At 41.8% G+C, this 20,390-nt stretch overlaps 1 protein-coding gene across 2 annotated transcripts in view; it reads left to right on the top strand.

Annotated features, from left to right (window-relative positions):
• The window catches only part of EPHA4 (EPH receptor A4), a 269,461-nt gene that overhangs the window by 192,841 nt on the left and 56,230 nt on the right, over positions 1-20,390 (top strand). For both annotated transcript variants that reach the window (XR_003943502.1, XM_030215596.1), the window contains exons 6-9: positions 1,706-1,830; positions 3,312-3,471; positions 6,706-6,817; positions 20,262-20,320. Coding sequence is in view for 1 of the 2 variants with exons in the window: in XM_030215596.1 (XP_030071456.1) it covers positions 1,706-1,830; positions 3,312-3,471; positions 6,706-6,817; positions 20,262-20,320 (456 nt within the window). In the remaining variant the exon portion in view is untranslated. The remainder of the gene's footprint in view (positions 1-1,705; positions 1,831-3,311; positions 3,472-6,705; positions 6,818-20,261; positions 20,321-20,390) is intronic.

Genomic DNA, 20,390 nt, shown 5'->3' with positions numbered 1-20,390 from the left:
CAAGTAATGGGATTCGAACCTTGGTCTCCCTGGTTCAAGGCCTGCTGCTCAAACTACTAAGCTGCTCCTACACATGGTATTGCAAATTACTTTTCAGCTTTGAGTTTGCTACAACAGACTCTGTACCAATATATATGTTTCTGTTCTCTGTACAAATGGTAGGAATACAATACAATACTTGCAAATCAAAGAAAAAGGCTGTATGCGGATCCCAGTAAATAAATACTGGCCATTTCCAAATATTTACATAATACAGAATCAGTTTACATTTCAATTAAAAAAAACTTATGAAATAGAAAAGCTTTCAATAATTTCCTAAATTTTAGATAACATGCTTCAGATCTAATATAAGATAGGACAGTATTCCAACATCACACAGCTTGAAATGCAAATATGATGGTGTGACCTTAGAGATTTTGCTGATGGATTCAAGAGAGTTAAAATGTCCTTTGAATGCAGGGAATAGGTTACAGAAGGTATCTCAATTTGTCAAATCAAATAACTTGGTGCTTATGCACTTTTGTATTTAGAATTTTACAGGGACATTTTTAAGAAACATTGGACATGGACAGGAATCTAATGCAAACCTATCAGTAAAAGGGTTCAACAGGCATATTTACGCATCCCATAAAGCAATTTGGCCATATGTTTCGAACTGATTGTAATCATTTGATTGGTGTGTCTGTATAACCTAAGTAGAATAGATCACAGTAATCGAGCTGTGAAAACAAAAGTTAAAAATACTGAATAATTCCTCCTAGGCCCTACAGGGTGCCTGGTTTTAGTGAACCTTATAAAAGAATGTAAAGTCTTTTCACCAAGGTGCCAACCCAGGAAGTGATGAGGCAGAAGACATCTTCTTCTGTTGTCTTTGAATCTCTTCACATCTCTCCTCTTCATTTCCAGTCCTCTGCATGGGTGGAGGGAGTCATGAGCTGGAGGATGTAGTAGGGCAGCAATAGTGTAGGAGTTTGGGTTAGATTAATAAGTAAAATAAGAAGCAGAGGTGGGGTAGGGTCCATCATTTTGCCTTTGCTGTGCTTATGACACCTCCCCTCCCTCCCCTCCTTCCCATTAAGCATACTGTCTATGATGCAGGAAATTGTGTCAACTTGTCTAACTTGGAGCACAGGGTGCCCAAATATATGTTGCAGTTTGTTGTGGAGTGTTGCAGCAAAGCTGTGGGATGTGTTATGCAAAAGGATTATTTATGGCTGTGTGTTTTCTTGGAGGGGGAGGGGAGTTTCCCAGTCCAGGATGGCATTCTGTGCAGGAAAGGAGAGGTGGCAAAACTGCAGGACCAGCTTTTGGAAAGCAATGGGATCAGCATGTCAGCCAAGGAACTATTGCTTAGACCAAATGGCCCAGCTGGCTGTATGGCAGATAAAAAGAAATTTGGGCCCAGCTAATCCATGGCTGGCCAGGGGATACAGAGCATTTTAACTTTAGTTTATCTCTGTTACAACTGGGGTTTGTAATATTGTTATAGGTACTATAATAGTAACTTTGTCCTTTACCGCTTAAAATGGTATCAGCTCAATAATGTGTTTCTTTTAGGGGGGTGGGCGCATCAGACAGTGGGATGGAGTGGGGATAAAGCATATACCAACTGTCTGTGTTAATAATAGTTGCATCTATCTTGTCACATATAACATATATATATATATATATTTTAATTTTTTTATTTTCTTTTTTATTCTGACAGCTCCATCTCCTGTCACTTTAATCCAGTCAAAGGAAATAACAAGGCACAGTGTTTCATTGGCCTGGCCAGAACCTGAGAGGCCAAATGGAGTCATCTTGGAATATGAAGTCAAGTATTATGAAAAGGTAAATGTTGCAAAGAAAAGTATGACTCGTTTCCCTCTATGGTTAGCCAAGCTAAGGTTGTATTGTCAAGAGTTTAAATTCCCCTGGGAGTTTTAATTCTGTTAAGGATGTTGTGCTTGCAATAAATAAGACCATCATGTGGAAAGTATTTCTTTCCCAGGTAAGAAAGCAATTATAAAGCCCTTTCAGACGTCTGCCCATAGGGTATTTGTACGGAAGATCAATATTGTGGACTAATATAGTGCATAGACTGAAGTAGTGTAATAAAATGTATTCTGCACAAATGTGTCATTAAATACTTGTTCATATGTAGAAAGATGTCATTTGGTTTCTGGTTGTAAATCTTCTGATGTAAGATAAAGAAAATTGCATTTTGTCATCCCCTTTAAAGATATGAGAAGACATTATTTCTGCAAATAGTTCTTCAATTTAATGCACCAGGGTACAAAAAATATATATTTGTGTTGCCGATTGTTCTTTAGCAGACTGAAAAACGGCCAATTGCTTGGTTCTTTGTAATGCAGATCTTTTATTCACTTTCTGATTAAAGCCAGCAACAAGCACCAGAATTGTATTAAAACAGCCAACATTTCCTGATACTTTTGTAGCTCAAGAACAACATGAAATTTTCAGGTAAAGCAGTGGGCTGAGTAGCCTGGGGTCCACCCACTTTGGGCTCACGCCCACCCAAAATTGATACTGCTCTCAGCTGGAACACTTGCAACCTAAGCAGCTAGGACATGAAACTGAGCGTGCATGGGGGCTGGCAGTCAAGCGATGCAGCCAGGAGGAGGTCTTCAGCTTACGGGGGCTGGAGGGTCCTCTCCAGCTCAGATATTTCTATGTTCTTTTGGGAAGGCACTGGTGGAGAAGAAACAAGGAGGGTGGATGTGGAAATGAAATTATGGTTCCACCCACTTTTGGCTCAGACCCTCCCAAAATTTGCTGTCTGGCTACGCAACTGAAGTCCTTCTTCTAGACATGTACTCAAGGGATTCTTGGATATGTAGTCATTTCATAGAAGACAACGAGAAAGTAAAACGTTTTGGGCTGTTTTTTAAAATCAAAATCTGAGTCATTTCCCAAAGAATCTTGTACTCGTTTTCAGTTTCATTAAGAGCATTATAGGAATCCACTTTTCCAACCCAGGTCTTCTATCAGTGGTCTCTCTAGAGCACATGCTGTACTTTATACTGCATCACTGTTTTGGTTTGCTTTGGTGTGTGGAATGGTGGAAGCATTATTGTTTGTTTTTATGTCTCTGTTAAGGTGTGGTATAAATTGATTATTTTTATGTGATCCACCTACAATATTGGCAAACTACAAATAATTGCAAATAAATAAACAATGGCCATCAACTGAACCGCTTGAAAATTTTGTACCATTCACAGTAGGCAGTGCCAGTACAGTAGGATGCTAAAAGTTACTGTAAAGAGAGACATGTTCTATATTCATTCCACACTGGGTTGTTTTTCTCTCAGGACCAAAATGAGCGCAGCTACAGAATTGTCAAGACTGCCTCCCGGAACACCAATATTAAAGGCCTAAACCCCTTAACATCTTATGTATTTCACGTGCGTGCTAGGACAGCAGCTGGATACGGAGACTTCAGCGAACCATTCGAGTTCACCACTAACACAGGTAATTGAAGAAATATTCTGCCCATAGGGAAATCTTATGCTAAATAAAATGACAAATGACCTTTGCTTTTATTGAGCTCAGTACGCTAGCTCAATCGCAATCATTTGTATGCAGTCATTTCTCTGCTTATTTGTGTATTTAAATTATGCAAATACATTCTACCCATATCTTCCTACAAAACTGTATGACTGTGTAAAAAAGTGGTATAACTTTTTGTCTTTATTATTTATCTAAAATGAACAAAATAACACAAGGAAAATGTAGCTTATTAAACAAACACAAAATTCTTGTCAGGAAACATTAAGCAGAAAGGATGAGATGGCGTCTATGAGTCAGTTAAATAATGACAATCTGAGATGTATGAATGTTTTATTTGATTGGTAAGACTACAGAGCTCTCTTGCAGTGTAAACCTCCTGATTAGATTCTTTAATTAAAACAATGGTTAAAACTCAACGTTAAATGAAAATGGAGACCTGTTGCAGGAAAGAGAATTTCAGCTTAACTGATTGAAAATTAAAAGCCAAATATGTTAAAATTCCTACATTCTCAAAGGAATAAAATACAGTTCCTTTTAAGTCTTCATACCTTTTCACATTTTTCGCATTCCGCTGTCTAAAAAACACAATTCCAGTTTTGTTGAAGTAGGAGTTGGTTTCACCAATGTACACAACATACTCTACATTTTCAATGTGAAAGAACAATGACAGAAATACTCAAAAAAAGTAATTAAGAAAAAGAAACCAAAAAAATCTTGATTGTAGAAGTCTTCGCACCACTTGCCTCAGTATTTGGTGGAAGCCCTTCCTACAGCAATAAACAGCCATGAGGCATTTAGGATAAGTGTCTCAGAAGCGCGGAGCCAGGTTGACGGCGCAAGAGCGGACTTCTGCTGGCGCACATTTTCTATGCAACACGATAGGCGCCAGCGCCGGCAGAACTTCATTTGGGGGAGCGGCTGCTCCCCTGGTGCCCCACCTAGCTACGCCACTGAAGTGTCTACGAACTTTTCACAGTAGGAGGGTGCAGTTTTTTCCCCATTCTTCTAGGCAGAATGTCTCAAGCTCTTTTCAAGTTTTCTGGGAATCATTCATTGCAGTTGAAGTCTTGCCATAGATTTTCTGTTGGATTCAATTCTGGGCATTGACAGGGCCACTGAAGAACAGTCACTTTTTTTTTCCGAGTCACTCGGTGTTGGGTTTTTTTGCCTAGGGTCATTGTCCTGCTGAAAGGTAAATCTCTCTACTTCCAGGTCTATGGCAGACCAGAACAGGTTTTCCCCCAGGATCTGCCTGTACTTTGCACCGTCTTTCCTGAGTCTTCACAAGCCTCCCTGTTTCTGCTGCTGTAAACAACTGTACACAAAACATCACAAGTTAGCCGCCAATTAAGCACCTACCTTAGGCACTCTAATGGAAGTTAGACACCCAAACATGGGTAAATAACAGTTAGGCCCTTAACTGCATTTAGGCTCTATTCTATAAGTAAGCACCTATCTGCCAGGGGAGTAGCTACCATTGAGGGAGCCCAGCAAAATGGCCAGGGCTGTCCAGTGGTAGGGGCACCTTCCCCCTTCTGTCCCTGCAAATCTGGTATACCTACCTTTCTTATCCACCTGCCTGCAGGTCTTGTGTCTCTCCAACCCCCCCTCTCATCCCCATGCAGCCTAGTATCTCTTTTACCCACCCCTCCTTGCAGTCCTCAAAACACGCCTGGGTCACCAGCAGAGGTAGCATTTGAAACAGGCTGATCCATGCCTGGTCTCGCCTGGACCTTTCCCGTGCTATGTCCTGCCTCTATGACATCCTCCCTATAAAAGATACTGTGAACAGTAAAAAGTTGACATACAAATCCCTGCTATACGTGCTCAACAGTAACCCCTGATGCAGCCTATCAGAGAAATATTTCGGGTTCTATGTACTAATAAATCTGTGATTTTTTTAAACACAGCGATCTACATGGTTTTTATTTTGGAGTACACACTTCTTTTTAGTCTTCCCAATATAGGTCCTGCTTTCAGAGTAATTTTGAAAGTTTGAAGTCAACATTTTCCCCAGTCCCAGCTAGAGATCTCTATAGTTTGTTTTGTAAGGTAATCTTCAATCCCACAGTGATCTTCCTTGACAGTTTCCTTAATCCACAGCTACTGAATTTAGAGGAACGGATTGATCGAGTGTGTGTCTTGGTGCATTACAGTGATAGACCTGACACTGCCCCAAAGAATAATCAGGCACACTGAAATTTCAGATCAACTGCTTTGATTCCATACAAGCAGGCAGGCTCTATTTAACTTATTATGAACCTCATTAAGACAATTTTTGGAAAAAGAGCTAGTCTGAGTTTGCCATAACAAAAGGTTTGAAAATTTATGCAATCAGGTCTTCTTAATTTTATTTTTTTTTAATTCTATAATTGTTCGTGTTGAAAGAGCGAAGTATGTTGTATAGAGCAATTAACCAACTCCTACTTTAATGCATTTTGAATTATAGAATGCACAAGGGTTTGAAGACTCTTCACTCTACAAAGCAGTGTAGCTTAGTAATATGCTGTTTCTCTGTGATTCAGGGCAGAGGTGCTCTTGTGCTAAGACAGTGAACTTCTCTGGTGATTGCTTTAAAAGGCGCATTAGCGTTTTTAACGTGCTTACAATTAGCGTGCGCGCTAAGAGATATTGTAGGCACATACATGGTTAACGCATGTTAAAGAAGGTAACACACCTATAACATGGCTTAGTAAACAGGGCAGTTTGCAAGCAGGGCAGTATGTTAGCATTGTATACCCTTGGGAATATCTCATGCCAAAATACAATATAACACATCTCTACAAATAGGGAGGACAATTATACCTAGCTTGCATTTTATCTTCAAATAAGCCAACCTGACTAAATAATTCTGATGCTAGCAACAATTATTTGGGCATCAGCAAACTCATTTTATTTTTGGACTGCTGGGTGGTCATTGTATCTTAGGAGATGAATTTTTACCAAACCATGTTTCACATTTATTGAATAGGATACCGTTATCTCATTATGAGTCTCTAGGAAGATGAGAGAATGAATGAATAAACGCACAATGAAGGCGCGGGAGAGGCTTTGAGCACCCGTCTAAACCACCGCAACCTTGAGCACGCTGGGTTGATGTCTTATTTTGTCCTCTGAATAATAGAAAGAGCAGCATTGAAGATGTAGAAAGGTCCAAACAGACATTACACTGACTGATGCATTCTGTGTTTCTAGTTTCCTCGCCTATGATTGGCGATGGTGCCAGTCCCACAGTCCTTCTGGTTTCAGTGGCTGGCAGTGTTGTTCTGGTCGTCATTCTCATTGCTGCTTTTGTCATCAGCAGGAGGTAAGAACTTAAGCGGCTTTCTCCATCTCTTTCATAAGGGAGCTTTTTGTCTCACCCAAACAAAGCTAAATTCTTTGGTTAGCATTAAAAAAAAAAAACAGCCATTTGCATTACAAGCCCTCTTCTACATGGCTTTGATCTTCCAAACATTGCTACCACCACAGCATGTAATGTAGCCATAATTGTTCTAGCACTATTTGCCCTTGAAATGCAAAGCTGATTCAGTAAACTGCAGCTGAGAAGCAAGCTAGCCGGAGGTTGCCAATGTCATCACTTGAGCATTCCCCATGATTATACTTGTGATGAAGTGCTAGATGAGAATACTGTACAACACAGCAGACTGCACTGGGAGGTGCCACACATAATTAAAGTAGGGGCATTAGAAACGCTCCAGGGCAGTGAGCAAACTTACCTCCAGAGACCTTCCTGTATATGTGCAGTATGCATACTGCCTGATGTATTGGCATTTTACCATTTACCATTATGGGGGGTGAAGTGCAGAAGAAAACATCAGAGGTTCAGTGTGTGCAGTGACTCCTGGAAGCCTCTAATGCATTCAGCTTGGATTCTGGGAAATGTGGTTTGCATTCCACAGTTGACTGCATTCATTCATGATGGTACAGGTGCATTTTCATTAGTTCATGGATCAGACAACATGGCAGAATAGGGAGGGTAATTTTCAAAGCCATTTCCTTGAGTAAAGCTGTACTTTGCCTGTAGAAATGAGCTTTTACAAAATTGCCTACCAAATGCTCTTGTAAAAGTACGAATGTAGTGTCTACGAGCATGTACTTGTATAGGCAGTGGGCACTTGTATAGGCAGCGGGCAGAGGCATTCCCAGGGGCAACGTTGGGTGAGATTTTCATTTATGACTGTACTTTTGGATTTCAAAAGAATGGCATATATTTTTCTCTCCCCCCTCCCCCCCAAAAAAGAAAATTATGCCTGCCTAATAGGAAGTGTAACTATCGGACATTTTCGAAAGATAAGGACGCCCATCTTCCGACACAAATCGGGGGATGGACGTCCTTCTTTAAGGGTCGCCCAAATCGGCATAATTGAAAGCCGATTTTGGACATCCCCAACTCCTTTCCATCGCGGGGACGACCAAAGTTCACGGGAGGGGGGGGTGTCGGCAGTGTACCGAAGGCGGGACGGGGTGCTTAACACATGGGCATCCTCAGCCGATAATGGAAAAAAGAAGGGCGTCCCTGACGAGCATTTGGCCGACTTCACTTGGTCCCTTTTTTTCCATGAGCAAGTCTCAAAAAGGTGCCTGAACTGACCAAATGACCACCGGAGGGAATCGGGGATGACCTCCCCTTACTCCCCCAGTGGTCACCAACCCCCCTCCCACCCCAAAAAGAATTTTTAAACATTTTTTGCCAGCCTCTGTGCCAGCCTCAAATGTCATACCCAGCTCCATCAGAGCACTATGCAGGTCCCTGGAGTAGTTTTTAGTGGGTACTGCAGTGCACTTCAGGTAGGCGGACCCAGGCCCCCCCCCCCCCCACGTGTTACACTTGTGGTGGTAAATGGGAGCCCTCCAAAACCCACCAGAAACCCACTGTACCCACATGTAGGTGCCCCCCTTCATCCCTAAGGGCTATGGTAGTGGTGTACAGTTGTGGGGAGTGGGTTTTTTTTTTGGGGGGGGGGGTTGGGGGGCTCAGCACCCAAGGTAAGGGAGCTATGCACCTGGAAGCAATTTGTGAAGTCCACTGTAGTTGCCCCTAGGGTGCTCGGTTAGTGTCCTGGCATGTGAGGAAGACCAGTGCACTACGAATGCTGTCTCCTCCCATGGCCAAATGCCTTGAATTTGGTCGTTTTTGAGATGGGCATCCTCGGTTTCCATTATCGGCGAAAACTGGTCGCCCATCTCTTAGGTCGACTTAAATGTTGAGATTTGGGCATCCCCGACCGTATTATCGAAACGAAAGATGGACGCCCATCTTGTTTCGATAATACGGGATGCCCCGCCCCTTCATGGGGACTTCCTCGGAGATGGGCACCCTTAGAGATGGTCGTCCCCGTTCTGCCCCTCCACATGTATCTAATTTTCCTAAGGTAATTTTCAAAGTAAAAGTGTGCAGTTGTGGGTATTTATAAAATTACCTCCACAATGGGAAATTTCTTTCTTCACAGTTTGATGTGGTCAGCAGTTTGAGCAAGGGGAAGACAGAAAAGGTTTCCATATTGAAAAAGCCATATTGAAAAAGTGGTTTCAATATTGAAGGTTTCCGTATTGAAAAAGTGGAAGCTTTTGAGATCATGAGAGATAAAAGTAGTATTCTGTTATCTCTCATGATCTCAAAATCTTCCACTTTTAAAAGCAGTCATAGGGGCCGTAAGTGTTAGTGACGTTAGCATATATTGTTAATAAATGACCCCTTGTGTATCCAGGGGGGGAATGTCTTTGATAAGTTACCATATGCTCTAGGGGCCTGATATTCAAAGGGCTTTAACTAGGCAGGGGAAGCTCCTACCCAGTTAAACCCACTGAGCTAGCTAGCTGCCAAGTACCACTGAATATCTCTAACTGGTCACTTCTTAGCCGGCTAGGTTAGGGCACTGTTCCCTCTAAGCTGAGCGGGTGTCCTCCAGCAGCAGTGCTGCCAGTAGGGGGGTGGTACTTCAATATTGTGTTTTCAATGACTAGAGACAGGCAAGTTCCCTAGAATCCTGCAGAGCTTGCCTGTCCCTCACCAATGAAAATGTGATAATGAAACAGCACCTCCCACAGGCAGGACTGTAGGTGGAGGACTCCCACTCAGAGGGAAAAGTGGTTAGTGGTGGACTGAGGGCAGCGTTTGGATGAAGCCACAGCTGAACCAGTTAGTAGCGACAGGCCTGGATTCTTTATAAGGTGACTAAAGTTGCATGCGCGAATTTGGCAGTGCAGCCAAATTGTACGCACAACTTAATTGATTAACAAGCTAATTGGTGCCAATCATTGGCCAATAGCAAGCAATTATCGGCCCTAATTGGCACTAGTTGGAATTTACGCATGCAACTTTTAAGCGAATTCTCTGAATTGGTGCATGTAAATTGTAATTCATAGATCTCAAAAGGGGTGTGGCCATGGGAGGGACCTGAACATGTCATGGGCATGCCTAAAACTTACACACACTGTTGTAGAATATGCCTGATCTGGGCATTTATACCAGGTTTTAGTTAGCGTAAATGGTCGTTGGGCAAGCACTACACATATTCTATAAACCACGCCTAAGTTTAGGAGAGGTTTATAGAATAGCGGTAAGCGCATATTTTCAGCACTATATATAGAATCTGGCCCCAACTGGCTAAATAAGAGCCCTGTTTACTAAGGTACGCTAGCGTTTTTAGTGCACACTAACACTAGAGACACCCATAGGAATATATCATTTATGCGTGCTAAATGATAGAGCTACCCAAAGGAATATATGAAAATCTAGAAAAGGTGGAAGATCTTAATATTTATGTATTCAGCGTATCTGGCCTTATCACACGTGATTAAACCTCACTTCTCGTGTGGTTGGAGGAAAGGCCTCAAGAAGCCCCCAGCTAATCTATTATTAGCTATGGGGGCTGGGCTGCTTCATCATTGGCCTGAAAACCTCGTGATGTAAAGCCTTTGTATAAGGCTTATTTACTTCATCACAGTTAGACACGTTCTTTTAGGTTAGAAACAACTTAACTTTATCAGTGGTGTCTTTCTTCTGATGGGTCTTTCTTCCAACCAGTCCTTGTTCTAACCATGGCCTATGACATCTCTAACATTTACAGCACGCTTATTTTTAGCACTCGCTGAAAATGCTAGTGTGCCTTTGTAAAAGGACCCCACTGTGATATGTGAATGCCCATGTGCAGATCACAGAAAAGTACACACTCTTTCCATGCGTCTGCTGTTACACACACGTGCAGCTATGTAATTTTATAAAAGCCAATTTCTACATCTAAAACAGGCTTTATACTTGGAAAAAGCTTTATAAAAAATGCCACCCCCTCCCTAAACCACCTTCAGGGCAAGAGCATTAGCCAGTAATTAATAAATCTTAATTACCTGTTTCATAACAGCTGAACGGGCAGCCATTTCTACCTGTGGCATGCTATCTGGTAAGTTATGCCCTATGAGTAGGAAATGCTTAGTCCTAAAGTCTTCACAGTTATCACAAATTATTTAATTATAATAAAGGATTACAAAATGTCATCCCAATTGCCATGGAAAAAAACTGGTTGCCATGGTGAGTTTTCACTTTTTACTGTGACAGGCATTTATGTTCCGTACTGTACCCACCTAGAATATTTAGCCAGGTATGAAATCCTAGCAATCCTTAGAAAAAGCTGGCACTGGCTGCTTATTTTCTCTTCCATTTTAACCTACATTTGATGTTGAAATCAGTAGGATTCCTATGTCTGGTTAGTAGGCCTGCAGTGTAATGATTTCTCTGGGTGTTCTGCTTAAAATATTCATACTGCAAGGGGGAGGAGGAGAAGGAGAAAGCAGGGACACATGAAAATGCAATGGAAAGAGACAGCTTTATTAAAAGTCATTACAACAGGAAGCAGCAGCATCAGGCTTGATGACTTAATCTCCTCTCTCCGTTTATTGATCATTTTATTATTTAAGACAGGATTGATAGCCAGGTGCATTGGATTTCTAATTACAAGCCGCCACCTTGGAGAACTGAGTGTCTTGGCTTGCTCAGGGATGATTCCTCTCCCTCCCCTCTTGAGAAAAATGTCACTTCCCCAGGCTGATAAACGCCACCTGGTGATTGGCCCTCAATGGATCACTTTTTAGAAAATGAAATGTCAACCCCTTGCCCTCATATTGATTTTTTCTTTAGTATCGTCCATAAAGCTGTCAGAGGAAAGGCTGTCTGGAGCCAGGTAGCTGACAACTATTCTGCTGCCGATACGTGCCTAGCCCGTTCCTCTGCCTGCTCAGGCTGTCTGTTCAGTTAGCCCAATTTAGAGTTGTTTCAGCTGACAAGAACTGAATGGATGGCTACCCCCTAGAATGACTGGAATGAGGCTGACGATTAGTAAAGTGGAGATAAAGTTCAACAGCACACTTCAGGTGTGCCAGTGGAGGTGATGAAGTGAATGAAATGCACTTGAAATGCACGAAACAAGCTTCCTTAGTGTCCCTCCGGACCGGCCCAGGATTGGACTGATGGGTTGTGCACGCCTTCCAGCAGGTGGAGACTGAGAAACCTCTGACTCTAGAGAGCCAATAAGAGCCTTGGCCGTGTGACTCTAGCCTCAGTATTTTCTCAGTCTCTTTCCTGCTCATTCTATAACAGGTTTCCCTAAACTAGGTACCAGTCATTATAGAACGTTAGTATTCACGCACATAACAGCTACAGTTACACATGTAAATGCTAGTGGCATGCTCAGTGGTATTCCATAATTTTAACACTCAATTCGCTTAGAGGTATATTCTATAAGTAGCACCTAAAAATTGGTGCTGAAAATTTAACGTGCTTAGCACGATTTTATAAAGAGTATGTATCCTTTATAGAATCACGCTTAGGCATAAACTGTGCCTAATTGTAGGCGCCTGCAATTAGCCCTTCTATGAACAGGCGGCTGCAGTTAGATGCAGTTTGACCATATTCTGTATCAATGAGCATAACATTTGGAAGTGCCCCTATCCATGCCCGCAAATATGTACGCGCATTAGGATTTGCACGCATATTGTTATAGAATGCGATATGTGCGTAAATTCTAATTGTTGCCAGTTAGTTCTGATAATTGGTTGCTATCACCTGTTATCAGCGCTGTTTGGCCCTTTACTCAATTAAGTTATGCGCCTTAAATTGAGCGTGTGCCAAATTTAACACGCCCATATATAGAATTTTGCCCGTAGTGTGCATTTGCAAGAGGATGTTCACCAGGGACATACACATTTGTCCTTTCTCATCAAAGCTTAGACAATTTTTTTATATGTTTATTTGGATTTATTTACAACCTTTTTGAAGAAATTTTAAAAGACTTATTTGCTGTTTAGATCTGTATATGACAGAGGGAGCATAACTGTTGGGCGTTTCTTTTTCAGTACCGCTGATTGGGAGCAAATAACTTTAGGGCACTGCCGTTTAGGAGCAAATTACTTTTGGGTGCTCATCAACCCATCACCTCTCAACTTCTCTCACCCCCCCCCCCCCCCCCTTTCTGGCACTGACTGGCCGGGAGTAAACAGGCTGTTTTTTTGAGACCTTCCCTCAGGTGGTGGTCCTTGGGGCAGAAGGAGTAGGCAGGGAGTGCTGGTTCTTCATGACCTTCCCGCAGGTGGTGGTCCTCAGGGTGGAAGGAATAGGCAGGGAGCTCCAGAAGCACTGGTTCTTTGGGATGTTCCCTTAGGCAGGGTCCTCGTGGCCAAGGGAGTAGATGGGATCTTCCCTCAGGTGGCGGTCCTTGGGGTGGAAGGAATAGGCAAGGAACACCAGGAGCACTGGTTCTTCGGGACCATCCCTAAAGCCACGTTTCTTGGGGCAGAAAGGTGATCTGTGCTGTCCAAGTGGTGCCTGTGAGACTGGACAGAAGCCCCTTGCCAGAATGACAACAGATGAAAACACTGTCACCAAGAAAGTCTCTTAGGATCATAACAACAAATCACTTAAAGTGTTTATGTTAAATTTACTTTGATGAATTTATATAAATTTATCAGATAGGAGGAAGATGGACGGCAATTCTGTAACAGCCTGGTCAATATTCAAAATGACTTAACTGGCCAAAAACAGCCGCTGACTGGTTAAATCGCTTGTTCGGGGCTATCTACTCATTTTCAGTAGCACTGAGGCCCCATTTTACTGCAGTGAGTAAAATGCTTTTTTTTTTTTAAGAAATGGCAATGCGGCAAGTGAAGCACTTGCCATGCAGCCATTTCGGAGGGGGGGGGGAGCACTTACTTCCACCCATTGAGGTGGCGGTAAGGGCTACCACGCTTATCCAGCGGTAACTGGGCAGCACGCAGCAGTACTTCTTTAGTGAGCGGTAAGCCCGCGTTGGGCTTACTGCCACTTAGTAAAAGACCCCCTAAATGAGCAGTAATTGATAATAATTAGAATGTACTTACACAACTTGTTAAGCATATTCTGTAATGCACAGCACCTAAATTCTCATGAGTGCAGCCAAAAAGGGGAGTGGTTATAGGCAGAAAATGGACGTTCCAAAATTTACATGCTCTGTTATAGAATATGCCCCTCGGCGCCTAAATCTACTCACCGGTATTTATGACACATTTTCCTTGGTGTAAATGGATGCATATAATTCTAGGTACTGGGATATAAACTAAGTGTATTCCATATACCATGCCTAAATCTGGGCGCCGCTTGTAGAATATGCCTATGCGGAAATTTTCTGTGCTGATTTTTCAGACGCCATATATAGAATCTTGCTTGTAGTGCTAGTATTCTGGTAAACACGGAGGATTATTACTGTATATAAAAAAAGGATGGAATCCAATTATAGCAAAACTGAAATGACCTCATAGCTGGAGTGAGCTTTGATGGCAGCTTCGGAGGCTGGGAAGTAAGACCAATGCCGGGCAAACTTCTATGGTCTGGGACCCTGTAAATGGTAAAGACAGACCAGGATCAAGGCTAGAGTGGGTTTTGATGGCAACTCCAGTAGTTGGGAAGTAGGGCTGGTGTTGGATAGACCTCTACGGTCTGTGCCCTAAAGTTGGCAGAGAGAGTTAGAGATTAAGTATACCAGTGTTTAATCATGAAGAAGTGGAGCCTGTACCATATTCAACTCTGGCCACCTTGTTGGGCAGGCTGGATGGACCGATATTTATGCCTATGATGTTTTCATCACCATATCCTTAAATTTTCCCTAATTTCAATTGCAGCCTATTTTGTGGGCATTCCAAAGTTTCCCAGTGTTGTTATAGAGTATGGCCCTCTGCGCATGGATTTACGCCATGGTATAGATTTAGACGCTAGGATATCAACTAAGTATATTCTATATACAGCGCCTAAATTTTGGCACCACATATTGAATACACTTAGCCAGAATTGTTTTCCGCGTGGATATTTTAGGTGCCATATATAGAATCTGGTCCATAGTGCTTTTGTTCTGATAAACACAGAGGATCATTATGTAGAAAAAAGAATAGAATCCAGTTATAGCATTTAAGTTAGCCCAATAATAAAGGTATCATGTTATTTTCTTTTCTGTGTTTTGTTTTATTCCTATTTATAGCCTATAAAAAGAATTTGGGAAACATTCTGTGCAAGCAGATTGAGGTTCAATGAAAAAGGGATAAAAGTAGCTGGCTTTTATGAATCCCCAGTGGTAATGTACTGTACTTATAGGTTTAAAAGACATCCAACAAGAACTGTTCTAGTTCTCTGAGATTGTTCTACGGTCATGAATCTGCACTTCAGTGGAATAGATTACCCTTCTATCTTCACTAGGTTGGAAACAGTATGCACCATTCTTCAAAGCTTTGTGCGTGAACACTTAAGTTATGGTATGATCAAACTGTGCCTGCTAGCCTATTGCTTCTCCCCCTTACACTTATCTCTTTGTCTGGGTCTGATGAATAGCAAAGGTAACAGCAGGTTTGGAGCTCACACATCTTCCTAACAATGAATACGAATTCCTCCTTTTGTTCTCTGCAGTAGGCTCCTGTAGGGAAAGGTCCATGCACCTCTTTTTTCTCATCTCACCTACAGGCCTGCTTGTTTTCAGCTCCTACTGTTTCTGAAAAGCCTCTCTATATCCTTTCTGAACACTGCTGTCTTCACATCCACTCTTACCCCCACCCCCTTCCCTACTTCTTAATCAGCACCACCCTAAAACCCTATAATTATGGAATTCTAATCTGTCACAAAGGTTTCCTTCTGTCAGTCAGGTGAGCTGTGAATTCTGACTCAGTAGGCCTTTGGCCTTTCTTGGGCTCCCTGTTGCTCAGGGTCCCAGGGGTTGGCTTCAGTGGACAATAGTAGAACCGTAGTGTCCAGTCCTAAGCTGTAGGCAAAAGGTCAATGGGTGACAAAGGTAGGAATGGAGGTGGGTGTTTGGTATTAAAAGTAGTATTACAAGCTAATAAGCTATAATTAGGGTTTGAACAGTAATCCGTTTGTTTCCTTTGAGAAAACCTGACTTAATATTTTTCCTTTTCCAAGCAACATAAAAGACTAATAATGATCACCTCTGCTTCTTCAAAAGCTTATTTAAATATCAAATTTTTGTCTAGTCTTATTTTCATGTTCATTTATTCAAGTAGTTGGGCCAATCACAAAGTGAAAAGAAGCATATTTTTTATCTCCTGCAGGCTGATATGTACATGTAGATTTTCTGTCTCCTAGTGGGTGATATATAAAATTTGACTTTCTTTACCACTTTCTCTTGTTGTTTTTCTTGTGAAATTTTTGGTAACAAAGTCTTTTCACAGAAAAAAAGAAAAGCACAAAGTATTCCAGAGTTGTGGGTGTTTTTCTCATGAAACCCCCTTGAAAAAAAACATACATTTGCTGTTTTCCCAAGTAGTACAGTTTCACACATAATCCACTACATGTGAAATTGTACTAAAATTCTGAATTAATAAGTTGCTTTACTTGATGTTGCATTGCAGTAGCTCATTAATGCGGAATGAAGTAACGACTACAATATGATAACATCTTTCCATACTAGTTTTTGCAGAAAATAAATCTGCAGCTTGCAAAAGTTTGCTGGGAAGCCCATTTGCAGACTTAGCAAACGTTAACCATGAAATGGGCTGTTAAATCTTGGGGAAATCCCATGGGTTAGTACATCAGATAAGACAGATGCTTTTGTCATCAAGCAACATATTTATCATGTCGTTTGTATGATTTGAAACTAACATTGTCATAAATGCCACAACAACAAAAAAATTACTACTGCCCAATCTGTGTAAATGAAATGGCTCTGAGCCACCAGCCAGCCCACCTTCATACCTTCAAAACTCCATATACCAAGCAAACTGGAAGATTGTCCCTTACCCAGTACTGGCTTTTGGCATCTCATGTTATTCTGATGTTACGCTAGCGCTGCTGGCTTTCTCTAATTTTGGAAGAGCAACTGAGTGGAGGAGTAGCCTAATGGTTAGTGTTGTGGGCTGAGAAGCTGGGGAACTTTGTTCAACGGCCGTCATACCAGCACAGTCGGGTTTTCTTTTTCCCAATGTACATTCCTATTTATCATTTTCATGACGTTATTCAATTCTTCATTCAGTATTAATTATATTCAACCATACACCACCCCAGTGGTTCCCAAACCTGATCCTGGAGGCACCCCAGCCAGTCAGGTTGTTGGGATATCCACAATGAATATTCATAAGAGACATTTGCATGCAGTGGAGGCAGTGATATCCCCAAAACCTGACTAGCTGGGGTGCCTCCAGGACCAGGTTTGGGAACCACTGCACCACCACCTATTTTTATTTTTTTAACGTAAAATGGGCAGCGTTGAAACACAGCACATATGTGTGAAATTTGCAGGCACTTTTTACCCTCAAACATTTCATCTGTTTTCCAAGGGAAAAAGTTTTTTCCCCTTCGAAAACTGGTTCAGGAAAAGCGCACACTAGGGATGTTCATTCATTTAAAATGACATAGGAAATATCATTGACATTCCCCAGGTTGGTTCATGTCATTGGCAAATGAAAATGAGTAGAATCAAAACCCACATGAATTTGTGTGTGTGTGTGGGGGGGGGGGGGTTCATGCACCGCCAGGCACTCTTTGGGCAAGTGTGCGCATTCTTAATGACAGTGCTCCTGTGACAACATCATAAGATGAATTTTGAGCTGAAAACAGGGCACATATTTAGGAACCTGTAAGCCTAAATTTAGGAGCTCAGCTTTTTTTTTAATATCGAGCCCTTCGTTTCCTCATTCATTACCAGACATGCCTATTTTTCTTTCACATGTTTCTCAAAGCACATCACCTTCCCCACACCCTTCTACTGCACAACTCTTCATAGCTTTGAAAACAAACACTGATGTCCTAATTTAGCATGCAGTTTGCTTATATAATCAGGCAACATCAGCCTCAGCTCAGTTTCTACTGAGCAGACAAATTGAACATAGCTCTTAAAATGTACCGAGTTATAATCTAGACCTTGTTTATGGACATTTATGAGGCAATTCTATAACTGGGCGCCAAAGTTATTCGCCAAGATGCAGGTGCTGAGCACGAATGGCCTGATGCCGGCGTCAGGCAATGCGTTTGCTGTCCGCTGCCAGCATTTAACCCAGATATTCAATGCCAATCCGTATCCGGCGACTGGCATTGAATATCTGGGATTATTTTGGCCCCTAAAATGTGAACCGGCTATGCTAACCAGTTAACATTTTAGTGGTCAAAGATAGGCCTGCTATAGCTGATTAGGCGCTGAATATCCGCGCCTAACCGGATGTGTTTACCAATATAGCTGGTTAGGGCCAGATTTTATATATGGTGCCTAAAAAATCCACACAGTAAAGATTTCCACCTGAGCGTATCCTATAAGCAGTGCCTAGATTTAGACGCAGTATATAGAATACACTTAGGCAGAAATCCTAGTGCCTAAAATAACACGCATCCATTTAGACCAACAAAAACATGACCTAAATCCTTGCCCCTAGATTTACTCGCACTGGGCCATATTCTATAACTGCGCGTGTAAATTTTGGAACACCCACAAAACACCCATTTCCCCACCTATGGCCACTCCCCTTTTGAACTACACGCATTAGAATTTAGGCATAGTCTATTACAGAATATGCTTAGTGAGTTGTGCGCATAAATTCTAATTATTGCCAAGTAGTGCGTGTTATTGCTTAAGTGCTGTTATCAACGCTGGTCAGCTTGCTAAGCCAATTAATTTACGTGCATTATTATAGAATATGCCTAGATTTCGGCACGGATGTCTAGGCACGCTATATAGAATCTGGGGGTTAGCGGCTAGCCACTAACCGGGATATTCAGCAGGAAATAAATGGTTATCTCCCGCTGAATATCCACACTTAGGAGCTTAAACGCTATTTTACCGGCCAGGAGCCATTCCTGGCCAGTTAAATAGTTATGAATATCAGGGGGTAATTCTATAATGCCATCTAGGCACCAAGATTCTATTGTAGAATAATAGTGAAATTGGCTTCTTTGTGCCTACAATTAGGTGTACCCACTTTCGCCTTGTTAATAACCGGCAAAAACGCACATGCTTAAATCCTGCAGTTTAGCAAGTAACAGCATTCTGTAACTTACGGTGCACATGGGAGCCCTGCCCATACACTGCCCATGTGTGCACCCCATTGCATTTACATGGTAAGCAAATTCCCGTGGATTCTATATATGGTGCCCACATTTGGCGCACTGCCAAGATGCCTGTGCAACTTATTTGACTAACAAGCCATTAATGAGGAATAATTGGATTCTAACAACCAATTATTGTCGTTAATTGGCACCAGTTGGGGAATTTCTGCACGCTATTTTATAACGTTGGGTGCCACAATGCCATTCCTCCGGATTCTGTATATCACGTCTAGTGTTTGATGCTGAAATCCAAGTGCATTCTATAACAACGCGCCTAACTTAATTGGCTTAACAAGCTAATTAGCATTGATAACAGCACTTAACAAGCAATAATGAGCACAACTCACTAAGTGTATTCTGTAACGCAGAGCGCCTAAATTCTAATGCGTGCAGCCAAAAAGGGGAGTAGTTATGGGTGGGGAAATGGGCGTTTTGTGGGCATTCCAAAATATGCACGCACTATTATAGAGTACGGCCTTCTGCGCCTAAATCTACACGCTGGTATTTACACCATGTTTTCCTTGATGTAAATGGAGGTGCATAGTTCTAGGTACTGGGATATCAACTAAGCATATTCTGTATACCACGCCTAAATCTAGGCACTGCTTATAGAATACAATTATGCAGAAATGTTTTCTGCACAGATTTTTCAGGCACCATATATAGAATCTGGCCCATAATGCACCACTCATTTCAAAAAGTCATGTGTGTTATTACCGAATAATGAGTCAGCGCACCAAACTTGGGCACCAGCATTTACACCAGGTTTCGCGCTTAGCGCCGATATTTTCTGATGTCCATTTCTGAACACCATATATAGGATCTGGCCGATTGTGCATCTAAATTATAAAACATTGCTGAGTACTCAGCTAACATATGTACATTCACCTGCATAAGTGCTCATATTCTAAAATTTTAGCACTCAAATGGCTCTTACATTTAGGTGCTAAAGTTATGGACTGAGGGGATATATGTATATAAACTTTAGACAGAATTATTATGTAGTACATATCAGTGTTAGCAAAAAATGAGCAGCTTCTGCATGAAAAATGTCTCTTAGAGGGTGGAGAGCTACTTCTCATGTTCATCTTAGATAATACTATTATCCAACTATAAGCACCTCTGGTACCATTAGCTTAGGAGAAAGGAAGTATGTTGGGTTATAATCTCTTATTTGTTAATCCCACAGACGCAGCAAATACAGTAAGGCTAAGCAAGAAGCAGATGAGGAGAAGCATTTGAATCAAGGTAATTGAAAGGGATTTTTGAGTCTTTGGTGTGGTTTAGCTGATCAGTGGTACTCTTAGAAGCCAAAAAT

Source organism: Microcaecilia unicolor, chromosome 10 (assembly GCF_901765095.1).
Source record: "Microcaecilia unicolor chromosome 10, aMicUni1.1, whole genome shotgun sequence".
Classification (NCBI taxonomy): Eukaryota; Metazoa; Chordata; class Amphibia; order Gymnophiona; family Siphonopidae; genus Microcaecilia; species Microcaecilia unicolor.
The sequence above is the reverse complement of the archived record's forward strand: the minus strand, read 5'-3'. Positions and strand labels throughout refer to the sequence as shown.